Genomic DNA, 24,653 nt, shown 5'->3' with positions numbered 1-24,653 from the left:
AAATGGTGTTTATATTGGATGGGCCTTGTTGATATTAATCACTATCTATTACAATAAAGCTTTAAGCACAATCTTCATTAAACTCTTACTGACATTCCATTTTGGAGAAAAAACATCCTGTGCCACTGGAACTTTTACATGCAACTTCCCATTAAGGCCCTAAATTTATCATCCAGTTTTCTCAACTGCTGGCCCCTCCATTAACCATGCTGCAGGAAAGAGACAAAAGACCCAGACCATTGTGAATTATCTAAATGATATTCACTTATCCATGTAAGAAAGTGGACTCAGACATTTACAATGAGTTCCAATAAATGAGGTTCAAACAGAAAGCCTTTCCCAAATAGCACAAAAGTTTAGAGAGTGGGCTCTGGAGCCAGACTGCCTAGGCACAGATTATTCCTAGCCCTTCCATCATCTTCTGTTTTAGTGACTTTGTGCAAAAGACAACCTATTTTCTCATCTTTAGCATAGCTAAAAGCAGATTCCATCTAGTTCAGTGAAATGAATACATGAATAAACCTAGACTGTGCTTAGCATAGAATAAGTGCTTCACACTAATGGTGTGTGCCCGCTGGAAAGTGTCAGGGAAAAATTACATCTCTGCTTTCCGGCTCCAGTACCTGAGGGTAGCCATTGGCTCAGTCCTGAGGAGCACAGGACAGAAATAGGTTAGTAGGGGAAGCTCAGTTCTCTGTGAAATGTTCATTTGAAGTATCTCTGTGATAGGTAAGTACGGATACCAAGTAGGCATTCAATATAGTAACCCATTCTGGATAATAACTAACTTTCCTGTGTATTTCAGACTCTCCATTCTACAAATTTTCTGGCACTCTACAAACACACAAATTCTATCTGCTTCAGATTTCTGAATAACAATAAATATAAGAATAGCATGCTGGGCGCCGGTGGCTCATGCTTGTAATCCTAGCTACTCTGGAGGCTGAGATCTGAGGATCACAGTTCAAAGCCAGCCCGGGAAAGGAAAGTCCGTGAGACTCTTATCTCCAATAAACCACTAGAAAACCAGAAGTGGCACTGTGGCTCAAGCAGTAGAGTGCTGGCCTTGAGCGGAAGAGCTGAGGGACAGCGCCCAAGCCCCAGAGTTCAAGCCCCACGACCGACAAAAAAAAAATAGCATGTAGTAGATACTCACCAAATATTTGTTAAAGAAATAATTTCTTCCTAAATTTGTTCATTGGTCCCTTCACTTGTCTGCCTCCCTCCCTTCCTTCTTCCTCTCTTCGCCCTTCCTCCTCCTCTTCTCTCTTTACTCCTTTCTCTGAATTCTCTCATCTCCTTTCCTCCTCTTTAGAAAGGTTCTTGCTGTGTAGTCTGGGTTGGCCTAGAACTCACAATCCTCACGCCTTCACACAGGCATGTGCTCTACATTTTGTGTAAAAATATAAATGCACTGCAGTCAAAGCCAGTCTACTTCTATGTATCTTTCTTTTATCCATTTATTCATTTACAATGATTGTTTACCAGGAACATATTTCCTATATGCCAAGTGCTATTCTAGGTGCAGAAGATATAACAATGAGCAGAACAGACAAAGATTTCTTTACAAATGGGACCTTTACTTGCATCCCTCAGGGAGGCTACAAAGAACAGGATACAGACATAATAAATAAAAACAAATATGTACTAATAAAAACAAAATAAATATTGATAAGGATGTGGGAAAATTAAGACATTTGTCTATTACTGAAATAAAGGTTGCAGCTACTGTGGAAAAAACAGTATGGTGGTTTCTCAAAAAAAAAAAAAAAAGATTAAAAAGGGAATTTCCGTATGATCCAATGACTCCACTCTGGATATGCATGTACTTGTCAAACTGAAAGCTGTCTTCAAGACATATCCATTCACCCTGCTCACAGCACCTTTTATTCCAACAGCCAAAAGATGCAATCCAGCTGTTCATTGACAGATGAATGAGCAGACAAAATGTAGTACATTCAAACATTGGAATAGTATTAAGACTTCAGAAATAATCTCTGAAACACGCCATTACATGAGGGAGGAGGAGGGCGAAATATGCTGTGAGATGTCAGTCCACAGACAAGTGCTCTATCATTCCAAGGATATAAAGTCCTTATATTGTCTAGAAAGACAAAGTAGTCTTCTAGGAGGGGGAAGAGGTTATTGTTTAATGGATATAGTTTTCCAAGATGAAAAGTGTTTCAGAAATTGGTTGCACGATCACGTGCATTTATTTAACACTACTGAACTATAAAGTGCTTATATTACATCAAATTTTGTGTTATGCGTTATTTCAGGACAGTAAGAAAAGTAAAAGAAAATAGTAGGTCACAAGTCAGCTGTAGTGTGTAAGACAAAGTTGGAGCAAAGCCGGGGAAGGGGCTCCAGGATGCCAAGGGCACAGAGATCAAACCCAGGGCCTCATGCATGCAAGGTAAGCACTCTACCACTGAGCCACCTTCTCAGCCCCTCCATTGGATTCTTTAAACTAAACTTTCTACCTATTTTTTTATCCTCACTTTTGTAGCTCTAATTTTTTTTAAAGATTTTTAAAGAAATATATGGCCAGCTACTGGTGGCTCACACCTGTAATCCTAGCTACTCAGGAGGCTGAGGTCTGAAGATTGTGATTCAAAGCCAGCCCAGGCAGGAAAGTCCATGAGACTATCTCCAATTAACCACCAGAAATCAGAAGTGGAGCTATGGCTCAGAGTGGTAGAGCACTAGCCTTAAGCAAAAGAGCTCAGGGATAGCACCCAGGCCCTGAGTTCAAGCCCCACAACCAACAACAAAAAAAGGAAGGAAGATATCAAGCATGAATCTTTATTTTGGATTAGGAAAGTATCTTCCCCTTCTTCCTCCCACTGAACTTAAAGAGGAGATTAACATAGTCTATGGATGGATGGCAGCTCCTTCTAGATTTCCATCCTCCGGCCAAGGATTCTCAAGCTACACTAGCAGCCATTCAGAACATGCTGTTTTCAACTCTCTCCAAGCTAAGGCTTTAATTATTAAGGTCATAGGGAGCCACCCATAACTCGAGTTTCTTCTAACATACAGTGCTAATGATAGCAACTTCTCTTTACCGCTGAGTTCAAATATCACTGCATCCTATGCCCCCCAAAAGGGAAACAGGTTCTAGATAAATTGTGATTTCTTTAAAAAGGTAAAGATTTAATAACAGGACTTTTGAAAGAAGTGTTGGGGGAGGGAGATTAGAAATTTCACTGTTAATTTCAAGGCCTGTGTCTTTGAGCTTGGCCATACCAATAATAGAAACTTCTAGAGCAGAGGAAGCTTGGTTGAGGTTGAAAGGCATGAAGTCACAATGACCTCAAAAATCTGTTATGACTTGCCATAGCATAGACTGTACAAAGGACAATTCCATGGGATCAAGGTGAGGCCTAAGCAAGTCAACCCAGCCAGGTATGGCGGGTAGAGGGCAAGGCGTGCCGCCTACGATTAGAGTGAAATGGCTGGCACTGGGTCAGGTCTGTGGTGGACGGGCCATGGATGAGGTCAATTGGGGTGAGTACACTAAGAGAGAGAGGGGTTAGAGGTAGGAGGACTGGAGGTTATGAGGGGGGGCCAGTGCATGTTCACCCGTCATGAGGAATATCATTGGTGGAAATCAGGACTTTCGTAATCAGAAGGAAAATTTTCGCATTTAGATCTTGGAGCTAAATAAATACTTTTGTAGAAAGACAGGTGGGTGTTTGTAAGAGAGATAAAAGATAAAGCTGTGTGACAGTTCTCAGTGGTCTGAATTGGAAGTTTTTGTTTGGAAATGTTTTGAAAGTCCTCTGCACAATAATTTTTAGCTAGATTAACTACTTATGTGTTACTACCACAAACTGGGAATGCCCATCCTAGCAAATGGAATAAGGTCTTCGGGGGTGTGGTGGAGAGGTGCTGGATAGTGCTCCTGAGGCAGGCCTGGGAGATCCCTCAGCCTTCATTCGCTCATTATCAATGGTCTTTCTTTTACAATGGCACAGTGAACCAGCTAGAACAAGAGTCAAAGCAGTGAGGTCTGCCCATACATTTTGATAGCTTGGTTTAAGGCTTTGAATAGGTCGCTTACATTCTCTAAGCTGCCAGGTGCTGGTGGCTCACACCTGTAATCTTAGCTACCAAGGCAGGAGAGACCTAAGGACGGCGGGTCTAAGCCAACCCAGGCAAGCAACTCCGTGAGACTCTTATCTCCAGTTAACCACCCGAAAACCCAAAGTGGAGCTGTGGCTCAAAGTGATAGAGCACTAGCCTTGAGCGGTAAAAGCCCAGAGACAGCACCTAGGCACTGAATTTGAGCCCGACAAACAACCACTACCACCAAAAATTCTCCTGAGGAGGTAGACGGGAGCCTGGACCTGGTCCTGGCTGAGCAGCGATTGCAGCTGCTCCTGCACCTCCTGCAGTGACTCCACGGTGCTGGGCAACTCGCCCACACTCCTCTTCAGGCCCTCCACATCACTGTAGAGGGCCAGGCAGGGCGTCCTTGTCTGCCCCCGGGGAGGACCCCAGGCCTTCCACGCATCCCTGGAGCACATCCAGGCACTGTTGGTGCTCCTGGCTCTAGGAGTGACTCTAGGCTCTCTGGCGCATAGAAGCCACCTGAACCGAATGGACTCCATCCTCAATACTCTGGAGCCTGGAGTCCAGTCCCTGGTTCTTCTTCTGGAGTGCATGGAAGGCATGGAAGCTTCAGAAATCACCATTTTCCTGGGGCCTCTAAGCCTCAGTCTTCAGCAGACATAGCTCTTCTTCTGGCCTCCTGATCTGCTGGGGGAGGCAGGAAGTGGACTCCTCAGATTGGAAGAGTTTCTCAGAAAGGGCTGCAGGGCGGCATGCGCCGCGTCTACCGTCTCCTTAAACGCCTGCTGCTCCTGTTTGAGACTCACCAGTTCCCACACCTCTGTGTAGACGTCAGACTCTGATCTGCGCAAGCTCCGCAGGGCCTCCATGCCGGTCCCTGGACCTCACAGCGGTCTGTATGTCCTCCACCGCTTCCTTTAGGGCCTTCAGCTGCTGCTTGTACCCCTTGGATTCTTCCAAAGAGGCGACCTTTGCCCTGACATCATTAATTTCCTTCTGGCTCCTCTTCTAGACTTCGCTGAAGATGGCAATGTTGTCCTTGATGGCTCTGTCAGCCACTCCTCCACCATGTTCTCCAGGGACGTGAAGTCCTGCTTGAGGGCATCTTTCACCACGCGGATGACCTCTGAGAGGTCTTGGAGGCTCTCGTTCTGTAGCTTCTGTAGGACTTCACTGATGTGGTTGATCTCACTTTTTCCTTGCTTTACCACCTTCTCCGTGAGGTCCTGCTTATGCCGGGAGCTTCTCAAGGTAAACCTAAAGGTCCCAAATGTGGCTTGCAGAGACTGCACCTTCTGCTTGATGTGTCTCTAGATAACCTGAAATCCTCAGTGAGTCATGTGGAGTCAGGCTTGAAGCTGCTCAGGAATGCCGTAGACAGCTTGGTCTTTTACTCAGTCAAAATTGAAACCAATGAGAACAATTTAGAATCAGCCAAGCATTTGCTAGATGACCTGAGGAATGATCTGGATGGTTGTTTGTAAAAGTTGAAAAGATTCACAAGAAGATCTAAATGAACTGTCTGCAAGGTGCGCCCTGATTCCAAGACCAGTTTCTCATGACCAAAAACAAAGGGTGGTTTCTTCCCACGTGCGCTGTCCCATTTCTTATCTCCCCTGAAGAACACAAAATGCCATCTGAACACCAAGCCATTCTGTGCTTGGTTAATTTATTTGTAATTACCACACACAGTTGGTTCTTAAGGTCTCTGCTTCTGCTTTGGGTTGGGTTTCCCGAAGGCCCCACCCCGCCTGTGTCTGAGGTGTCTTTTAGAAAGGATGTATGTTCTGTCAGAAACATGACAGTGGCTTCAACTGAGGATTAACAGAAGCAGATGAACATCAAAAAAAAAAAAAATCCTGTTTGGCAGGCAGATTGCAAGTTAAAAAAAATAGGGGCTTTTTTTTTTCTAATCGTCTTTAAGGAAAATCGATTCTACATTTTTTTTTTATATTTTTGGCTGAAATTTTTTTTTTTTTTTTTTTTTTTTAATTTTTTTTTTTGGTCTGGTCGTGGGGCCTGAACTCTGGGCCTGGGCGCTGTCCCTCAGTTCTTCAGCTCAAGGCTAGCGCTCTACCACTTGAGCCACAGCGCCACTTCCGACTTTTTTCTTTTTGCTTATGTGGTGCTGAGGAATCAAACCCAGGGCCTCAGGCATGCAAGGCAAGTGCTCTACCACTGAGCCATCTTCCCAGCCCTTGGCTGAAATTTTTATGAAGTATCTTTCACGTGTCTTCTCCTGGTTCAAATTCACAGGTGTCAGCTCTGAATGAGGAAGGGAAATGCCTCCCCCTCCCCCTTAGCTTATTTTAAAAGAATCAGCTACGTGGGCTTCACCCCCAAGATGTGACTTTCCTTCCTGGGTCATGGCTGTGGATTAGAGAGTACAGCACCCAGCCACCTGGGCTCAGGTGGCCGCCAATCTGCGTCAACTCCTATGAGGGCCCTCAACAATACATAGGAAGGAAAATCTTTGGGTTTTGAGAAATGGTTAAGAGATGTCCACATAAGAATGGGGAGTGTAGGCTGAATCTTTTAACTCCATGAGGGTGAAGGGGTCTGTTGGGGGTGGAGGGGTCTGCTGTGGGCCCACCCATCCGTCAGTGAGGATCTGTGTACTTCCTCTCTCTGACTGATTGCTGTATTCCTTCCCTTTGAGCTGCATTGTTCCTTCATGGCCATCTTGCCCTACCGAGAAAAAGAAATTTAAAAAAAAAACACACAAAAAAAATAAGGGGGGAGGCCAAAAAGAAAATAAAGGCTTACTGTGAAATAAGCAGTATGGCTTTTTTAAATTCTGAATAAACACAAGCTTTGTTACAAAAAAGAAATGATGTGCTTGAATTTGTAGCAAATAAAAAGGCTAGGTCAGGGGTCCTCAAACGAGTAAACCTATTAGCTGCAGAAGGGTTAATGTTAACCTTAAAGTTGCTAGGGAACAAAGCCATCTATGTGGTGCTCTTCACTGCTGCTTTGTTAACCAGATTCTTCTGCTATGGAAAGGTCATCCCAAAGACTGATTCTGTGCCCATGGGAATTGGCAGCTCTCTTTAGGATTGACCCAGGCTTGCCCAGGTCCCAGCAGATTTGGGGATCAATGGAAAGAAGCTTCTTGCCTGCAAGAGGCTAGACTAGCTAAAGGCTGTGTGACTGGAGCTAAACCACACATAATGAGACTGGCAGTTACACTCATATGGCAAGTCTGGGTCCCTAGCCTTCAATTAGCAGGATTTTACCCAAACAAGAAGTCTCTGAAGAAAAAAATGATCCTCACCCAGTTGAACTAATGATTGGCCTTGGAGCCCTCGATGTGTTCTTGTAAATGTTCTGCAGACACTGAATTCTCCAACCTTGCGATTAGACAAAGATTCTATTTATGCACTGTCTGTAATGATATATTGTGAAAACAGTACCTGCTCCGGTGAGATTCACTGAGATGTGTGAGGTAGAAGTGTCAACAAAGAGTAATCAGAAATTTTAGCTAGGCAAAAGAGAAAAAGGCACTCAGAGGAACTTTCTCCTGGGAGCATGGCTTTTCTTCCTCCCCTTATGAACATTATATAAGGAGCCAGAGGAAAAGCATTTGGAGGTAGAGAGATCACTTAAATCAGAAGGTGACACACCCCTGCCATATCTGTGACAGGTGTACTTCACACAAACCCACGTGGTCACAGACTGACCTACGCATTACTAGGGCCATTTGGGTGTGTGTGCTATATGGAAATCTTTTGGCAACAGTGGACATATAAGCTTTCCCAGTCTAAGAGAACACAATTGTTGCATTAACAGAAGTGACATACACCCCCCAACTCTTGCTTACAACAGTCAGCTGATTCACAATGCTTTTCTATGGTATGGCAACTAGTCAAGTTCGAAATCAACAGAATGATACAATTATAATATGCAAGGCAAGCGCTCTACCACTGAGCCACCTTCCCAGTCCCAGAAAAAGGTATTTTATGAGATTATTTAGAGTCACTGAGCTAAAGGACTATGATATGCTCTCAAAATATCAGCATCTAATTATAAATGTATAAAGATGGGAAGTATAGATGATGTTTAACTATTCAGATGTTTGAGGGGTTAATACTCCTTTAAAAGCCATGTCATTAAAATGAGTATATCAGGGGCTGGGAAGGTGGCTCAGTGGTAGAGCACTTGCCTTGCATGCCTGAGGCCCTGGGTTTGATTCCTCAGCACCACATAAGCAAAAAGAAAAAAGCCGGAAGTGGTGCTGTGGCTCAAGTGGTAGAGTGCTAGCCTTGAGCTGAAGAGCTGAGGAAAAGTGCCCAGGCCCAGAGTTCAGGCCCCACGACTGGACCCCCCCCCCCAAAAAAAAATACAGCACCTAGGCCCAGAGTTCAAGCCCCACAACCAAATAAAATAAAATAAATAGAAAAGAGCAATTAAGAATTTCATAAAAGGAATGGCTTAATCCACAATAACCTCCTCTACAATTGGCTTCTACTAGAAATTCTAGTTATCCATTCCTCTCATCCTCTTTTAATTAAGAACTTCATCATGTTAGTGTAAAAATGCCTTTGATAAGCCAAGCTATCAGTCACATCTGGCAAATGGAAATTCTAATGGATTTGTATGAGGCCACTCTCCCTTTTTTTTTTTTTGGTCGGTTGTGAGGCTTGAATTCTGGGCCTGGGCACTGTCCTTGCGCTCTTCAGCTCAAAGTGTGTGCTCTACCACTTAAGCCACAGCGCCACTTCCAGTTTTCTAGTGGGTTTTATTGGAGATAAGAGTCTGATGGATGTTCCTGCCCAGGCTGGCTTTGAACCGTGATCCTAAGATCTCAGCCTCCTGAGTAGTGAGGAGTACAGGCGTGAGCCACGGGCGCCCAGCTGAGGCCACTCAAAACATAGCAAGTTGAGGACACACCTTTGCCTGTTTCTCTCCTGCTTACTTCTTCCTAACCTGTACTTTTTTTTGAGATGTGTCTTTGTTGTCACACCAGCTGTTCTGGAACTTGAGATCCTCCTACCTCTGCCTCCCAAAGTGGCTGGGATTATAGGCTTGCACCCTGTGCAATGAACTGATGTTAATGCTCTTAAGATCTTAGTTCATTCCCAATTCTGGCTGAAAGTATCTTAAAAGAAATATTCTAGAGTTATATATCAGAAGTGCGAAATAATAAGGGTTCAAAACTCTGAAACGAAAATAGTCTATTCCTGCCTTTGTTGCCCACCATTTCATAAATTGTACCTAAATTTTTGTTTGGGTTTTTTTTTAACTGTATTTTTTTTGTCTTTTCTTTTTTGGTACTGGGGATCGAACCCAGGACGTTGCACTTGCTAGGCAAGCGCTTTGCCACTGAGCTACATCCCAGCCCTAAATTTTTGAAAGTCTTCTGTTAGTGTACAAGTTCCAAATGTATCCTCCAGATGGCGCCAATACAGCATTTCCAAGGCTTCTGTCCACTAATTGTATTGTGTTTTTGCTTGATTGCTTGGTAAAGAAAAAGTGGAGCTATTTTTGTCTCTATAAATATGTTTATATAAATACCATTAAGTGGATTTTGTACATGGATTTCTGTGGTGTGAACAGTTTAAAGCAGCAGCTACCTTCTTTGACAAGGCACTAGGTTTTACACTGTCAGAAGGCCAGGATATTTCACATCCATCCAGAAACAGGAAAGTATAAAAGCATAAAAATACAACCTTTCGGGGCTGGGAAGGTGGCTCAGCCGTAGAGTGCTTGCCTTGCATGCCTGAGGCCCTGGGTTCGATTCCTCAGCACCACATAAGCAAAAAGAAAAAAGCCGGAAGTGGCGCTGTGGCTCAAGTGGTAGAGCGCTAGCCTTGAGCTGAAGAGCTGAGGGAAAGCGCCCAGGCCCAGAGTTCAGGACCCACAACCGGACCCCCAAAAAAAAAAAAATACAACCTTTCTATAATGAAATTCTCAATATATAACACCCTCATCCCTACTTGTGAGCTGAACAAATCTCTCTAAAAAGCTATGGAATTGATTTCTCTAAGGATTTCATTCTGAATGATTAAATACTTTTACTTTCACAGACAATAAAGATTTCAATTTTTCTTTTAAAAATTGCAGTATTGGGGCTGGGAAGATGGCTCAGTGGTAGAGCGCTTGCCTTGCATGCCTGAGGTCCTGGGTTCAATTCCTCAGCACCACATAAGCAAAAAGAAAAAAGCCAGAAGTGGCGCTGTGGCTCAAGTGGGAGAGCGCTGGCTCAAGTGGGAGAGCGCTAGCCTTGAGCTGAAGAGCTGAGGGACAGTGCCGAGGCCCAGAGTTCAGGCCCCACGAATGGACCCCCCCCCCAAAAAAAAAAATTGCAGTATTGGGCTTTGAACTCATGGCTGGTAGGCAGGCAGTCTAGCATGTGAGTCATATCTCTAGCAATTTAAAAGAAATTGCTTACTTTGATATCTAAAACTTACAAATTATAATTCTAATGTAACAAGCCTATATACTGTATTCTATTGTAACAAGCATGCCTATGTTGCAAAGTGTGACTTCTGTGAACTAAATGATTTTGTAGCTGTCCTTACTACCTTTTCAGATTTCACTTTCAGATTTGAATAGTTGCACAAATGGTGATTCACTGAGATCATACTATGGTAGGCTACAGTATCCTCATGAAAAATAGTAAACAAAACCCAGCATTTCTATGGTTACCACCATCAGAGGCCATAGGTAGTTTCTAGTTTCAGTTACTCGCTTAGCCATTCTTCAAGAATCTACTGAAAGCTGAACACTGGTGGTTCGTGCCTGTAATCCTAGCTACTCACAAGGCTGAGATCTGATGATCACAGTTCAAAGCCAGCTTGTGCAAGAAAGTCCAAGAGACTTTTAATCTCCAGTTAATGACAAAAAAAAAAAAATCTTTAAGTGGAGATATGACTCAATTGGTAGAGAACTATAGTTGAGCAGAAAAGGTAAGGGACAGTGCCCAGTGCCCATGAGTTCAAGTCCCAGTACACCAAAAAAAAACAAAAACAAAAAAACCTACTGAGCACCTATTGGTGGCAGGTACCATATTAACTATGAAGATTTATCTTCTGGAGTGAGGACAGGTAAAATCCACAGGCAGAGTCTGAAGTCTACGTGAGGACTGCATCTATCCCCTGGGGTTCACGACAAACTTCTCTTTCTAATCACAGCCTCATCACCAAATAGCCTGGGGAATCTGGAACCTGTTTTGAACCAGAACCTTCCACAAGGACAGAAGCTGGACGCATCTTCATCGGATAGTCATTTTAAAGATATCTCAACTACCGGCTCCTCCAACCCTCTCCACTGTCCTATGGTGGTTTTAACTTCAGATCTTGGGAACCTTAGAGTCAACAAAGGGAGCCCGAAGTTTCCCCAAGCAGCATAGATTTCTTTGGTGTAGAAAGTCTCATCCTTCAGGAATAGGATGTAGTAAAAAGTCCTACATTTGGTTCCTTAAAAATCTCTTGATTTTATGTTAGAAGCAGCATGTTATACTGCTTTAAAAGACCACCCAATCAACCCAAAACAAACAAAAATGTCCCTTATATTTTATGGAACTGAACTAAGTTTATGTACATATTAACTTTGGGAGTATAACTGAGGGAAGAGTACAGTTGAAGGGAAAGTGCTAGTGATCAAAGACCCCAGAAGACCATGACCAAATCAAAGGCTACAGGATAACATCTCAGGTTTTATCATGCACTGCTTTCCCAATCATTTCCAAATCCATTTTTGAGCTTCTAAATGACTATGAAGTAAGTAAACCCAAAAGATTTCCACTGCCTTAGGAAACACTAGAAAGGTAGAGTGACTCGTTTGAAGTCATATTTGTTGTAATGTCTATTGTCTATACTCATTTTCCTTCAGATGAGGATCAGCTAATCAGAAACATTTATAATCAAAAACATTAATCAGAAATACCTTCTGAGTCCTTTACAGTTAATAACATTTTTACTCTACTATGTGCAGTTTTACATAATCTAACTTTTGATCCTAAATACCCCACAAATGGCCAAGTTTTTATTTTGAAGTTAAAGTGACTTTACTCCAATACCCTATCTATGGTTGATGCCAAATAAAGCATTCTTGTAGTACAAAGCCTTCTCAGAGCCACAAAGGTCCACTGTCCATTATTGGCCTACAGTACAAAGTCAGGCCCCTCCAAGAGTCAGCTTCTTGAAAACGCCTTTGAACCCTAGGATGAGAAAGGCATGGAGTCTAGATAATCTTGCCTAATCCTAAATCCTCCCTCTCATCCTTCTCTAGATTGTCAGTTCCTCAAACATTTACTTCTCCTTTGCATTCTGACAAGAAATAAGAATTTGAAGATGAGATTTTAAAAAATGTTCCTCTGTCTTACAAGAGTTATGTGTGAGCCGAGCACCAGTGGTTCACGCCTGTAATCCTAGCTACTCAGGAGGTTGAGATCTGAGGATCTCAGTTTGAAGCCAGCCCCAGCAGAAAAGTCCATGAGACTTTTTTAGGGGGTGGGGGAGGGTCAGTTGTGGGGCTTGAACTCAGGGCCTGGGCCCTGTCTCTGACCTCTTTTGCTCAAGGCTAGTGCTCTATCACTTTGAGCCATAGCTCCATTCCCTGTTTTTGAGTGGTTAATTGGAGATAAGAGTCTCACAGACTTTTCTGACCAGGCTGGCTTTGAACCATGAACTTTATATCTTGGCCTCTTGAATAGCTAGGATTAAAGGCTAGAGCCACCAGTGCCTGGCAAACTCCAATTCATCACAGAAAAAGCTGGAAGTAGTGCTGTGGCTCAAATAGTACAGTGCTAACCTTGGGCAAAAAGAGCCTAGAAATAGCACCCAGGCCTACAGTTCAAGCCCCAGGACTTGCAAAAATAAAGTTATATAGACTTGGTAAATTAGTAGAAAAGTCTTGATTCTCATTTAAGGCCATAAATGCCTATTGAAATCTAGCAAACTAGGAAGAAAAGATAATCCATAGGCCATCATTACAATAAAATCCTCCTTAGGGGAAAAAATAAGCTTTTGTCAAAATATTGTTCATGGAAAAAAGACAACAATAGGGGGGTTAATCTGATCAATGTACAATATGTGCATATGTAAAAGACCTAGGGAAATTCCTTTGTACACTAAAAAGAAAAAAGACCATGATTAATCACAAAAAGTAAATTAGCAGGCCCATGCAATGCATCCTGCACCACCAGAAATTAGGAATTAAATTTTTGTTATCTAGTACTTTCACTTTATAAAGTACGAAATCAACAGTCTTTTGTTCAATTTATAGGAATACCATGATAGTTACATTACACTACTCTCAGACGCTGTATGATGGAGGTAATTTGATGATGCTGTGGCTGAAATATGAATGCACAAAACTAAGCCAACAACACATTCTCTCTCATGTTGAAAGAACTGCATGCGATGCCTTTTCTAAATCAAGACCCAAGGGAAGAACGTGTTTTCTTAGAAAGGCCTTCACGGAGACCCAGCCAGCCTCTTGGACTAGAGCGCACGGATTCACTGAGAACCATTCCACAGTGAGCAATGCGAGGGAGTGGGCTCCTGCCTAAGCACCAGGATGCAGTGATGATACAACACGCAGACCCGCTGCCCTGAAGCAGAAACAGAAACAGAGAGCAGAAAAGGGGGCCGGCTGGAGGGCTGTGGGAGTTCAATTTTAAACAGGACCAGGGAGGGACACGGAAAGAGGGGTGCAGAAGTCAGCTGTGTTTCTCTCCAGGTACAGGGGGAAAACAGAAAGGCCTTGAGACCAAAGCATGCCAGGAACAGCAAGGAAGCCACCTGAACAGTAACAGAAGGTGAAGGCAGATTGCTTAAGGCTTTGACATTCACAGCAAAGGGCATTGCAGGGAGGAATTCTGACCAAGGAAATGAATAGCTGTCAACCTATATGAATGAATAACTGCATATTAAAATTCGGTTTCACCAGGCACTGGTAGCTCATGCCTATAATCCTAGCTACTCAGGAGGCTGAGATCTGATGATCCAGATTCAAAGCCAGCCCAAGCAGTAAAGTCCCCTACACAAAAGTAGGTTATTAAAGTTATTCTAGTTGTGGGTCTGGCCCCATAGACTCTGCCTTCCAGATGACCGGTCTGGGGATGGCAGCACCCTACCTGATCATTCACCGGATGATTTCCTCGTTCTGGGGACACTGGTGTGTGTTCTGGGTAATGCTCCGGGAAGAAGTGGAATGACAATCCCAGGACAAAGTCTACAAACAAGTCACAATTTTCACCATTTCCTACACAGTGCTTGTCAGGTACTAAGCTGAACTGTTTTCCTAGCTTTCCTAACTTTGCTGTTTTACTAACTTTCATAGCAAATACTAAGGTAGATCATACTAATACTCTGTTTCACAAGGGAGGAAACACATAAATCAAAAGTACATGTACCCAGACTACCTGATTATTAATCAGGCAATGGAATTTCAGGTCTTGTTGGTATCCAAAGACCCTATTCTTTTTTCTTTTCTTTTCTTTTTTTTTGTTGGTCGTGGGGCTTGAACGCTGGGCCTGGGCGCTGTTCCTGTGCTCTTCAGCTCAAGGCACCAAAGACCATATTCTTAACCACCAGAATTGAATGAACATAGGAGCTTCTTTCCTTACTGACATTATATGAACTTGAAGAAGTTTAAAATTGAAAGGAAAATGTAATTTAGGAACAGCTCCCCTCTCTCCCCCAAAATCTAAAGATATCGTTCTCATTTCTAGACACTAACCAAGCACTTAGGAAAACAGTGGGAGAGGAAGAGCATGCTACCCTACTTTATAACAATCCAATCTCACTAATTTAATCCTGTGAAAAATGCCTTTTCAGACAAAGTCAAGCTATTCACCAGTGCAGTCAGCTCTTAAAGATCTCACCTTCCAACAGCATCACAATGGCTATCAAGTTTCAACATGAGTTTCAGAAGAGACAAAACAGTCACCTAGCCAGGCAGTCACCTAGCTCACACTGTAATCCTAGCTACTCAGGAGGCAGAGATCTACGGATCACGGTTCAAAGCCAGCCCGGGGAAGGAAAGTCCGTAAGACACTAATCTCCAATTAACCACCAAAAAGCCAGCAATAGATATGTGGAGCAAGCACTAGGTTTGAGCAAAAGAAGCTCCAGGACAGCACTCACGCTGTGAGTTCAAGTCCCAGGACCGGCAGAAAAACACAACTGCTCAGATTCCCTTCCTCTGAGACAATAGCACTTTTATGAGGCTACACATCAAGTTTACTTCATCCATTTTCAACTATCTGTGGTCCAAAACTAGTTAAAAAATAGTTCATTAACCATTTAAAACTAGTATACTCTTCTGGGAAAGAAATATATCTGGGCAGAAGTCACTACTCAAATAGAAACAGATGCCACAAGGAACAATAGGTTTAGGTATGACTCACCCTTTCCCACCCCTCCAGCCCCAGTCCAACAGCAGCCAGACAGTGAGACAAGAATGGCTCCTCCAAATGTGTCTTTGTGTCATGGAATTAACTTTTATTATAATGCAACTCTAAGGCCAAGTTTGTCTGGCTGTGAGGTCCACAAACATTATAGTTATCAGTGTTATACTTACCATAGTTATCAGTGATTTAGCTAACAATGAGGAGGAGGGAAGTGACATCTTGAGCTTGTCATTTTGACTAATTCCCTGCATAGCTCATTCCCACCCTACTTTAGTGGCTATGATATAATACAATGGACAGACAGAGTCTTTAAAAGTTTTCAACAATGCTAATCCATTCAATGTTTTCCATTCCTGAGTTAACATTCAGGTAATGCAGCACAAAATGAAATGGGGAGGGGGGAGGGAAGGTGTTCAGTGGTTGAGTGCTTGCCTTGCATGCATGAGGTTCGATTCCTTAGCACTAAGCAAGCAGAAAAAGGCCAGAAGTGGCACTGTGGCTCAAGTGGTAGAGCACTAGCCTTGAGCTGAAGAGCTGAGGGACAGTGCCCAGGCCCAGTGTTCAGGCTCCATGACTGACAAAAAAAAAAAAAAAGAAGAAATGGGGGGGGGGGGCTTAAATAGGAGGCTAGGAGTTAGTGGAAAACAAACTCTCTGGGCAAAGTGTGGCCAACAGTCACCAATAACTGCTTTGCCACCACTGCATTCATGTCCCGGGCCCCCTGAGCTTCATGCCAATTAGTGAAACCGACAGGATTTGTTCTGACAAACAGCAATAAAAATGATTGTCTGTGCCGGGCGCTGGTGGCTCACGCCTGTAATCCTAGCTACTCAGGAGGCTGAGATCTGAGGATCGCGGTTCAAAGCCAGCCCGGGCAGGAAAGACTGTGAGACTCCTATCTCCAATAAAGCGCTCGCCTTGAGCTGAAGAGCTGAGGGATAGCGCCCAGGCCCAGAGTTCAAGCCCCACGACCGACCAAAAAAAAAAAAAATGATTGTCTGTGTTGGCTGCAAGCGCTTCATGACACTGAGATCTGCATTCTCTTTCAGGCTTACTATGGACCTAAACTGGCTGGCCCAAAACACCTGTTAGAAAAATCAGACTCCTAGGACACACTTTAGATCCAACTCTTTGGGCACCAGAGTTCCTTTGCTTTTGTGTTGATGTCAAACCATTCTATTTCTTTTTTCCTCTGAAAATTGCACGAACAGGATTACATTTTTAAGGGAAAATAATCTACACTTTTTTTTTTTAAGTACAAATGCAGTTGGGTATGACGGTGGCAGGACCCTGGCTTTAAGACCAACTGGGCTGCTTAGCCACTGTGAAACTGGTATGTCCTGACAGAATTTCGGGGCACTTACTTCTTGTTCACGACCTAGTCTTACTCTTGGAAGAAGTTGTGGTTCGGGCACACACCCAGCGTGCGAGACACGCGTGCTCCAGGAGCTCCCCAGTCTTCAGTGGGGACAGGGGGGCCGCGGGGAGGCCCCGACCGGGTGCTGAGCCCCGAGCTGCCGGGCGGGGGGGGGGGGGGGCGGGGGGATGCGAGGCCCAGGGCAGGGCCGGGGGAGGGGGAATGGGGGAGGGAGGAGGGGTGCGAGGTCCAGGGCAGGGCCGGGGGAGGGGGAATGGGGAGGGAGGGGGTGCGAGGCCCAGGGCAGGACGGGGGGGGGGGGGGAATGGGGAGGGAGGGGGGTGCGAGGCCCAGGGCAGGGCCGGGGGAGAGGGATTGGGGGAGGGGGGTGCGAGGCCCAGCGCAGGGCCGGGGAGGGGGAATGGGGGAGGGAGGGGGTGCGAGGTCCAGGGCAGGGCCGGGGAGGGGGAATGGGGAGGGAGGGGGTGCGAGGCCCAGCGCAGGGCCGGGGAGGGGGAATGGGGGAGGGAGGGGGTGCGAGGTCCAGGGCAGGGCCGGGGGAGGGGGAATGGGGGAGGGAGGGGGTGCGAGGCCCAGCGCAGGGCCGGGCCGGGGTCCCCAGCACGCACAGGTCCGGGCGCCCCGAGGGACGGAAGCACACCCAAGGAGAAGCTGCAGCCCCGGTCGCGGGGCCAGCAACGCCGGGCCACACCGCCGACCCGCGGGCGGAAAGACCGCGCTCCAGCGAGCGGTTCCCGCCAGGACGTTTCTCCAAGCCGCGGGGGCGGGGCCACGCCGGCCACGCCCACCGCCCAATCGCCATCGCGTAACCACCTAACGCGAGAACGCGCGGGCGGCGCCTGCGCAGAGGTGTCTGCCGCGCTGGCTGCGACGCGCTGCGGGTGGCGGGCGGCGGGCGGCGGGCGGCGTTACCATGGCGCCTGGAACGGACGGAGGACGCCGCCCGTCTCCCGGGCAACCGGAAGGGACAAAGCCGGACCCAGGTGGCGGCGGCAGCAGCCGCAGCGATGGTGTCCAACCCCGTGCATGGCCTGCCTCTTCTGCCGGGCTCGTCCTTTAAGGACTCCACGGTGAGGACGGTGCCCGACCCCGCCGACCCCGCCCGCCGCTCCGGCCCGGAGCCGCGAGTCCCCGGTCCTCCGTGCGCCTCCCCCGGGCCGCCCCCGGGCCGCCGCCGCCACCTCCTCCTTCTCCTCCTCCGGCCTCCTCCTTCTCCTCCCTTCCTCCCCACTCCCTCCATCCTCCTCGGCCTCCTCCTCCAACGCCCCCCCCGGCCTCCTCCTCCTCCCCCCGGCCTCCTCCTCCAACCCCCCCCCCCCGGCCTCCACTCCCTCCATCCTCCTCGGCCTCCTCCTCCTCCTCCCCCCGGCCTCCTCCTCCAACCCCCCCCCGGCCTCCTCCTCCTCCTCCCGGCCTCCTCCCCCCTCCCTCCATCCTCCTCCTCCTCCCCCCCCTCCTCCTCCGCCAACCCCCCCCCCCGCCTCCTCCTCCTCCTCCCCCCGGCCTCCTCCTCCGCCAACCCCCCCCTGCCTCCTCCTCCTCCTCCTGGCCTCCTCCTCCAACCCCCCCCCCCCCGCCTCCTCCTCCTCCCGGCCTCCTCCCCCCTCCCTCCATCCTCCTCCTCCTCCCCCCCCTCCTCCTCCGCCAACCCTCCCCCCGCCTCCTCCTCCAACCCCCCCCCCCGCCTCCTCCTCCTCCTCCCCCCCCTCCTCTGCGCCCCCTGGGTCTGCGTCCTTCCGCCCAGGCAGCCCCCACCGTCGTCCTCCCCAGGCCCATCTCTGTCCCCAAGACCCCCTCTCTTCGACCCCAGGCCAGTGACCTCCATGTCCAGCCCCATTTCCCTCTTGTGTGTGCTTGGTTCCACCCAGTCCCTCCTTTCCACGGTTTTTGTTGTTGTTTGGTTTTAGTGTCTTATTTGTGTGTGTGTGCCCCTGCTTTCTGTGTGTACGCACCCGTCCTGGGGCTTGAACTCAGGACCTAGGCGCTGCCCTTTAACTTTTTCTCTCAAGTCTGGTGCTCTCCCACATGTGCCACAGCTCCACTTCTGCCTTTTTGTTGGTTAGGTAGAGCCAAGAGTCTAGTGGAGGTTTGTGCCTGAGCTGTCTTTGAACAGCAGTCCTCAAGGTCTCGGCCTCCTGAGTAGCTAGAGTGACCGGTGGGAGCCACAGGTGCCTGGCTCAGTTTGGGTTTTGTTCCTTTCCTCAATCTTAAGTATTTTATTTTATTTTGGGGGGGGTCGGGTCGTGGGGCCTGAACTCTGGGCCTGGGCACTGTCCCTCAGCTCTTCAGCTCAAGGCTAGTGCTCTACCACTAGATCACAGCGCCACTTCTGGTTTTTTTTTTTTTTTTTTTTTTTTGCTTATATGGTGCTGAGGAATCGAACCCAGGGCCTCATGCATGCAAGGCAAGCGCTCTACCACTGAGCCACCTTCCCAGCCCCAATTTTAAGTATTTTCAATTGTGTTTTCCTTAGGTAAAACTCGAGAAAAAAATTACAGCAACTAGCCGGGCGCTGGTGGCTCACGCCTGTAATCCTAGCTACTCAGGAGGCTGAGATCTGAGGATCGCGGTTCAAAGCCAGCCCGGGCAGGAGAGACCGTGAGACTCCTATCTCCAATAAACCACCAGAAAACCGGAAGTGGCGCTGTAGCTCAAGTGGTAGAGCGCTCGCCTTGAGCTGAAGAGCTGAGGGACAGCGCCCAGGCCCAGAGTTCAAGCCCCACGACCGACAAAAAAAAAAAAAAAAAAAAAAAAAAAAAAAAAATTACAGCAACTGCTGACATTGCTTCTGTCTTTAGAGACAGGAGAACTTGAAGCTATAGAAGTTACTCTGCAAGAATGTCAGCCCGGCCTATTTTATTGCCTTCAATATTCAGTGCCCAAAGCAGCTCCTCTACACTCCCTTGTGCCCCTAAAACACACCTCGGGCTTTAAAGAGTCCCACAGCCCATAACTTTTTCAGCCAAAGAAGTTCGTTCTAGTGTACCTTTGGTACAGATCTTGAAAATTGCTAGGGTGGGCACAAAGAAATTGGGAGGGAGGCCAATAAGTCTACTTTTTTCTCATCAAATATATTTTATGATTTTTTTATATTAGTTGTGGGACTTGAACTCTTGGCTTGGGTGCTGTCCCTCAGCTCTTCAGCTCAAGGCGAGCGCTCTACTACTTCCAGTGGTTTATTGGAGATATGAGTCTCGCAGACTTTCTTGCCCAGGCTGCCTTTGAACTGCAATCCTCAGACCTCAGCTTCCTTAGTAGCTAATATTTACAGGTGTGAGCTTTTATGCCTAATTCTAAGTTACACATGTAGCTATAATCGCTGCATAAAGTTTTGAAAGTAATTCCAAATTACAAAGGACAGAAAAAAATTACCTCTAATTTGCTTTTTTTTCTAATTTTCTTTTTAACTCTTGGTTTAATTTCTTTCAACTACTAATAAAAATATACTCACTATAAAAAAAAAAAAACCACAGCTGGGTGTGGGTGGCTCACACCTGTAATCCTAGCTACTTAGGAGGCTGAGATCTAGGACCAAGGTTCAAAGTCAGCCTGGGAAAGAAATCCAAGAAAGAGGAGGCTACAATGCTTGATAAGAAATGTACTCATTATCTTGCCCATGTAATTGTAACCCCTCTGTACAGTATTTTCACAATAAAAAAAAAAAAGAAAAAAGACAGTCCAAGAAAGTAGACTCTTTTTTTTTTGCCAGTCATGGGGCCTGAACTCCGGGCCTGGGCACTGTCCCTCAGCTCTTCAGCTCAAGGCTAGTGCTCTACCACTTGAGCCACAGCTCCACTTCTGGCTTTTTCTGCTTATGTGGTGCTGAGGAATCGAACCCAGGGCCTCATGCATGCAAGGCAAGCACTCTACCACTGAGCCACCTTCCCAGCCCCAGAAAGTAGACTCTTAATCTACAATAAATTCCAGAAAACCAGAAGTGGCACTGTGGCTCAAGTGGTAGAGCACTAGCCTTGAGCTGAAGAGCTAAGGAACAGCGCCCAGACCCAGAGTGCAAGTGCTACAACCAACAAAACAAAAAACAAAAAAACCCACAATTCAGAAATGTATAATATAAAAGAAGTGACATGGACCAAAACGTATTCATATACTGTTTTGTTAAATGGCAACTCCTTTTGTACAACTACTTCAAGATAATAAAAAAAAAATTTTAATTTTATAGAAGACATGCTTTGAATTGACCCTGCTTTTGTGCATATGATTTTTTTGCATGCTTATAATTGTACATTTCATTTTATATGTTTTTTGGTCCTTTCACATCAAACACTGGCCAGCTGTTAAATACTCTTTAAAAAAATCATTGTTTTACTGACTGGATAATAGTCCATTAGTAAGATTTCTACTATTTACTCATGTCTTTATATATTTGTCTTTTAGATTATTTCCAATGTTTTACCATCATAAATACCATTGACATTGGGCAGCTTCATAATTTTAGAGTATGTCCTTAAAAATGGTCAAGGTAGAATTATTAGAGTCAAGATTTTAAATATATGCTATCTAGTCTCCAAAGTTATATGAATGTGTTAATGTCATTATAACCACAAGAACTTTTTTTTTTGGTGGATCATGGGACTTGAACTCTGGGCCTGGGCGCTGCCCCTCAGCTCTTCAGCTTGAGGATAGTACTCTACCACTAAGCCACCTTCCCAGCCCCACTGAGCCACCTTCCCAGCCCCTATAAGAGCTTTCATTTGTAGAACAGACTTCTTAGGCTTCATGGCCACCAGAGAAGATAAAAAGGGAAGAAAGGGAAGATGAGATGGGAAGACTAGCTAATAATTAACAGTATAGATGGATTTGGGCACGGTTATTAAGCTTATAATCTTAGCTACTTGGGAGTTTAAAAATGGAGATCTCTATTCAAGACCAGCCAGGACAAAAAAAATTAGTTTGTGAGCTTCCATCATAACTGATAGCTTGTCAGTTGTGTGTTCCTGTCATTCAGTGATGTAAGTACAAACAGGGATCGCAGTCCAGGAGTGATATGAGGAAGTGCAAATAGGAGGATCACAGTCCTGGCCAGCCTGAACTACCGTAACCTATGCAAAAAGGGGCTGGTGAAGTAGCTCAAGTGGTAGAGCACTTGCCTTAGCAAGCCTGAGGCCCTGTGTTCAAACTCTAGTATGATCAAAAAGAAAAGATCAATTGATGAGAGAACACTGTAGACTCTGATCTCATGTGACTTGGTAGCTAAATTGGGCATTACAGAGCAAGTCAGCATCTTAAACTCAGGTAGCTCCTATGTATCCCTTCTTATCCTGTCCAAATGTGTTAGTTTAAACACGGACCCTTGTCTATAAGTAAAGGATTAAGTTAAAAGATTTTGGAAAGCTCTTTGACCTAACAAATATTAGAATGATGTGATTAACACATCCTTCTTTTCTTCAGAAAACAAGCTTCCATCGATGCCAGACACTGGACTACAGGAATGGCTATGCGGTTATTCGACGTCCAGCCATGGGGATAGGCGGGGACCAGCTCCAGTCTAACCAGCCATCCCAGGCTGAGCTGGATGAGATGGCCAACAAAGCACCAATCCTAACTTACGGCCAACCAAAGCATCCCCCGCCTCCAGACTTTATTCCCGCACATGTGGCTTTTGACAAAAAGGTATCGCCTGGAATTTTAGGGGAGTTCTTCAATCCAGATGGCTGATGGTAGAGCTCAAGATTTCTAGAGACCTCTGAGCAGAAAACTGTCCAAATGCCTCAACCCTCAATCATAAATAGCTGAACTTGGACTTTAAAAGAGGCTTTCTCTAGTCAGAAAGCTGATTACAGAAAAAAATAATTCCCGGTAGGCGTCCCTGGCATATTTTCCTAATACACTTAAAAGAAAAATTGGATGGACCCTAAATTCTTAGATTCATACTGCATGTATTTTGCTCTGTGTTTTCTGATTTTTCAAAGCAGTATGTTCTGAAATATTTGCTAAGTAATCTCTATGAAATACAGAATACCATCATGAAGTGATGGCTTCACCTTCTGTCCATTTTCTCCAGACTGTCTCCACAAGTTAATCTTCATTTGCATTTTTATTTCTGCTTCTCTCTCCTTTTCCCTTTCTCCCCCTCTCCATCCCTCCTTTTTCTCTTTCTCTCTTTCTCTCTACTTCCTCCCTCTCTCACTTTCTCACTCCCTCACCCCCTCCCTTTCTTTCCCAGGACCTGTCACTGAACTATACAAGCTGTTTTTCAGGGACATTTATATTGACAACACTAAATATCTGTGCCCCTCTTCCCTCCCCCCCCCCCCCCCCGCCCCGGCCCCAACCACTGCCTTTTCTCCCCACCTCTGGTCCTGAAGCTTGAACTCTGGGTCTGGGCACTGCCCCCAGCTCCTTTTGCTCAAGGCTAATGCTCTACCACTTGAGCCATAGCACCACTTCCAGCTTTTTCTGTGATTCAATTGGAGATAAAAGTCTCACAGCTGCCCAGGCTGGCTTGGAATCACGATGCTCAACTTTCAGCCTCCTGCTTGCCTGGGATTACAGGCATGAGCCACTGGAGCCAGGCTATCTGCTCATTTCTCATGTTCCCTTCCACCTTCAAAGTGTGACTTGCTTTATTCCCATCTTTTGACATTTGCACATGCTTCTTGTTTTTCCTTATCCATGAGTATCTACTAAGAAGATGTCACTGGTGATACTTTAAGAAACGCCAGTGTAAAGGGCTGGGAAGGTGGCTCAGTGGTAGAGCGCTTGCCTTGCAAGCCAGAGGCCCTGGGTTCGATTCCTCAGCACCACATAAGCAAAAAGAAAAAAGCCGGAGGTGGGGCTGTGGCTCAAGTGGTAAGAGTGCTAGCCTTGAGCTGAAGAGCTGAGGGACAGCGCCCAGGCCCAGAGTTCAGGCCCCACGACCGGACACCCCCCCCAAAAAAAAAAAAAAACTCCAGTGTAATTCATCTTGTGGATTTGAATTTCCAAATGGCTTTTCTGTGTAATTGTGTCTTAGAAGTACACTGATTAGACATAGATCAGCTGCCTGAATCTAACCCTAGTGTTTTTTTCCTTTTTAATTTTAATTGACCTGGTATTGCTGCAGATATTTTTCAGAGGCCTAACGGCTTTCTCTATGTAACATGTGTGTTTCTGAGAACAGCCAGGGCATTTACATTCTCTCTGCCACTTACTGGTGGTTTGGTGATTCAGAGATGCTCATATAAAGCCTATTAGATGAATGTGTCATTAATATTTCTCATAAGGGACTCTGCTTCTAAATTAACAACCTGGAGCTTTTGTTTTCACTTCAAAACCAGAAGTCATTGTGTTGTCCTTCTTTTTTATTCTCTTCAAAAGCTAGTGAGGGATTTTTTATATCAAGACAAAGCTAGAAAAGTACAATGTACATGCAAGGACTAGTGTAATGTACACACGCTATTTACAGAAGATATCTGCGCACTTCTCTGTCAGAGCTAAACAGACAATGTGTTGAGCATTGCAGCAGTGTGAGTCTGGCATAAAATACCTCAGACTTTGGAAGAGGCGCTGTGGCTGAAGTGGTAGAACACAAAGAGGCTCAAGGATAGCACCCAGCCCAGAGTCCAAGCCCCAGGGCTGACACAAAAAATTAAAATACCTCCGACTCGGGTATTTTATAGACATTTATTTCTTTAACAGTCTGGAGGCTAGAAGCCCAAACTCTAATCAAACATCCAGCCAATAACTCTGTCTGGCAGAGAGCCACCTTCACATAATGTCCTCACGTGGTCTTTACTCCTGTGTGTCCTCTTCAACAAGGTCACCAGTCCTATTAGACTTGGCCCCACCTTAAGACATCATTGAACCTGAACTACTTCCCAAACTCCTCATGTCCCAGTT

General features: G+C 45.7%; 1 protein-coding gene, 1 long non-coding RNA gene and 1 pseudogene across 3 annotated transcripts in view; 2 read left to right on the top strand and 1 right to left on the bottom strand.

Moving 5' to 3' along the window:
* Positions 1-3,394: 3,394 nt before the first annotated feature.
* LOC138823709 (uncharacterized) lies at positions 3,395-13,904 on the top strand. The gene is made up of 4 exons (XR_011370886.1): positions 3,395-3,510; positions 11,211-11,798; positions 13,306-13,558; positions 13,762-13,904. It is a non-coding gene; the product is annotated as an uncharacterized lncRNA (long non-coding RNA).
* LOC138823710 (cytoskeleton-associated protein 4 pseudogene) lies at positions 4,309-10,776 on the bottom strand (annotated as a pseudogene).
* Positions 13,905-17,701: 3,797 nt separating the features above from the next.
* Efhc1 (EF-hand domain containing 1) overlaps positions 17,702-24,653 on the top strand; it is a 38,952-nt gene continuing 32,000 nt past the window's right edge. Inside the window, exons 1-2 of one of the 2 annotated variants that reach the window (XM_070017302.1) lie at positions 17,702-17,884; positions 22,224-22,445. In XM_070017302.1, the coding sequence (XP_069873403.1) occupies positions 17,822-17,884; positions 22,224-22,445 (285 nt within the window). In that variant the 5' untranslated portion in view covers positions 17,702-17,821. The remainder of the gene's footprint in view (positions 17,885-22,223; positions 22,446-24,653) is intronic. The other variant, XM_070017303.1, reaches the window with a different exon arrangement.

The sequence above is a fragment of the Dipodomys merriami genome, unplaced genomic scaffold, assembly GCF_024711535.1.
Source record: "Dipodomys merriami isolate MVZ:Mamm:240054 unplaced genomic scaffold, mDipMer1.0.p SCAF_122, whole genome shotgun sequence".
Lineage (NCBI taxonomy): Eukaryota > Metazoa > Chordata > Mammalia > Rodentia > Heteromyidae > Dipodomys > Dipodomys merriami.
The sequence above is the reverse complement of the archived record's forward strand: the minus strand, read 5'-3'. Positions and strand labels throughout refer to the sequence as shown.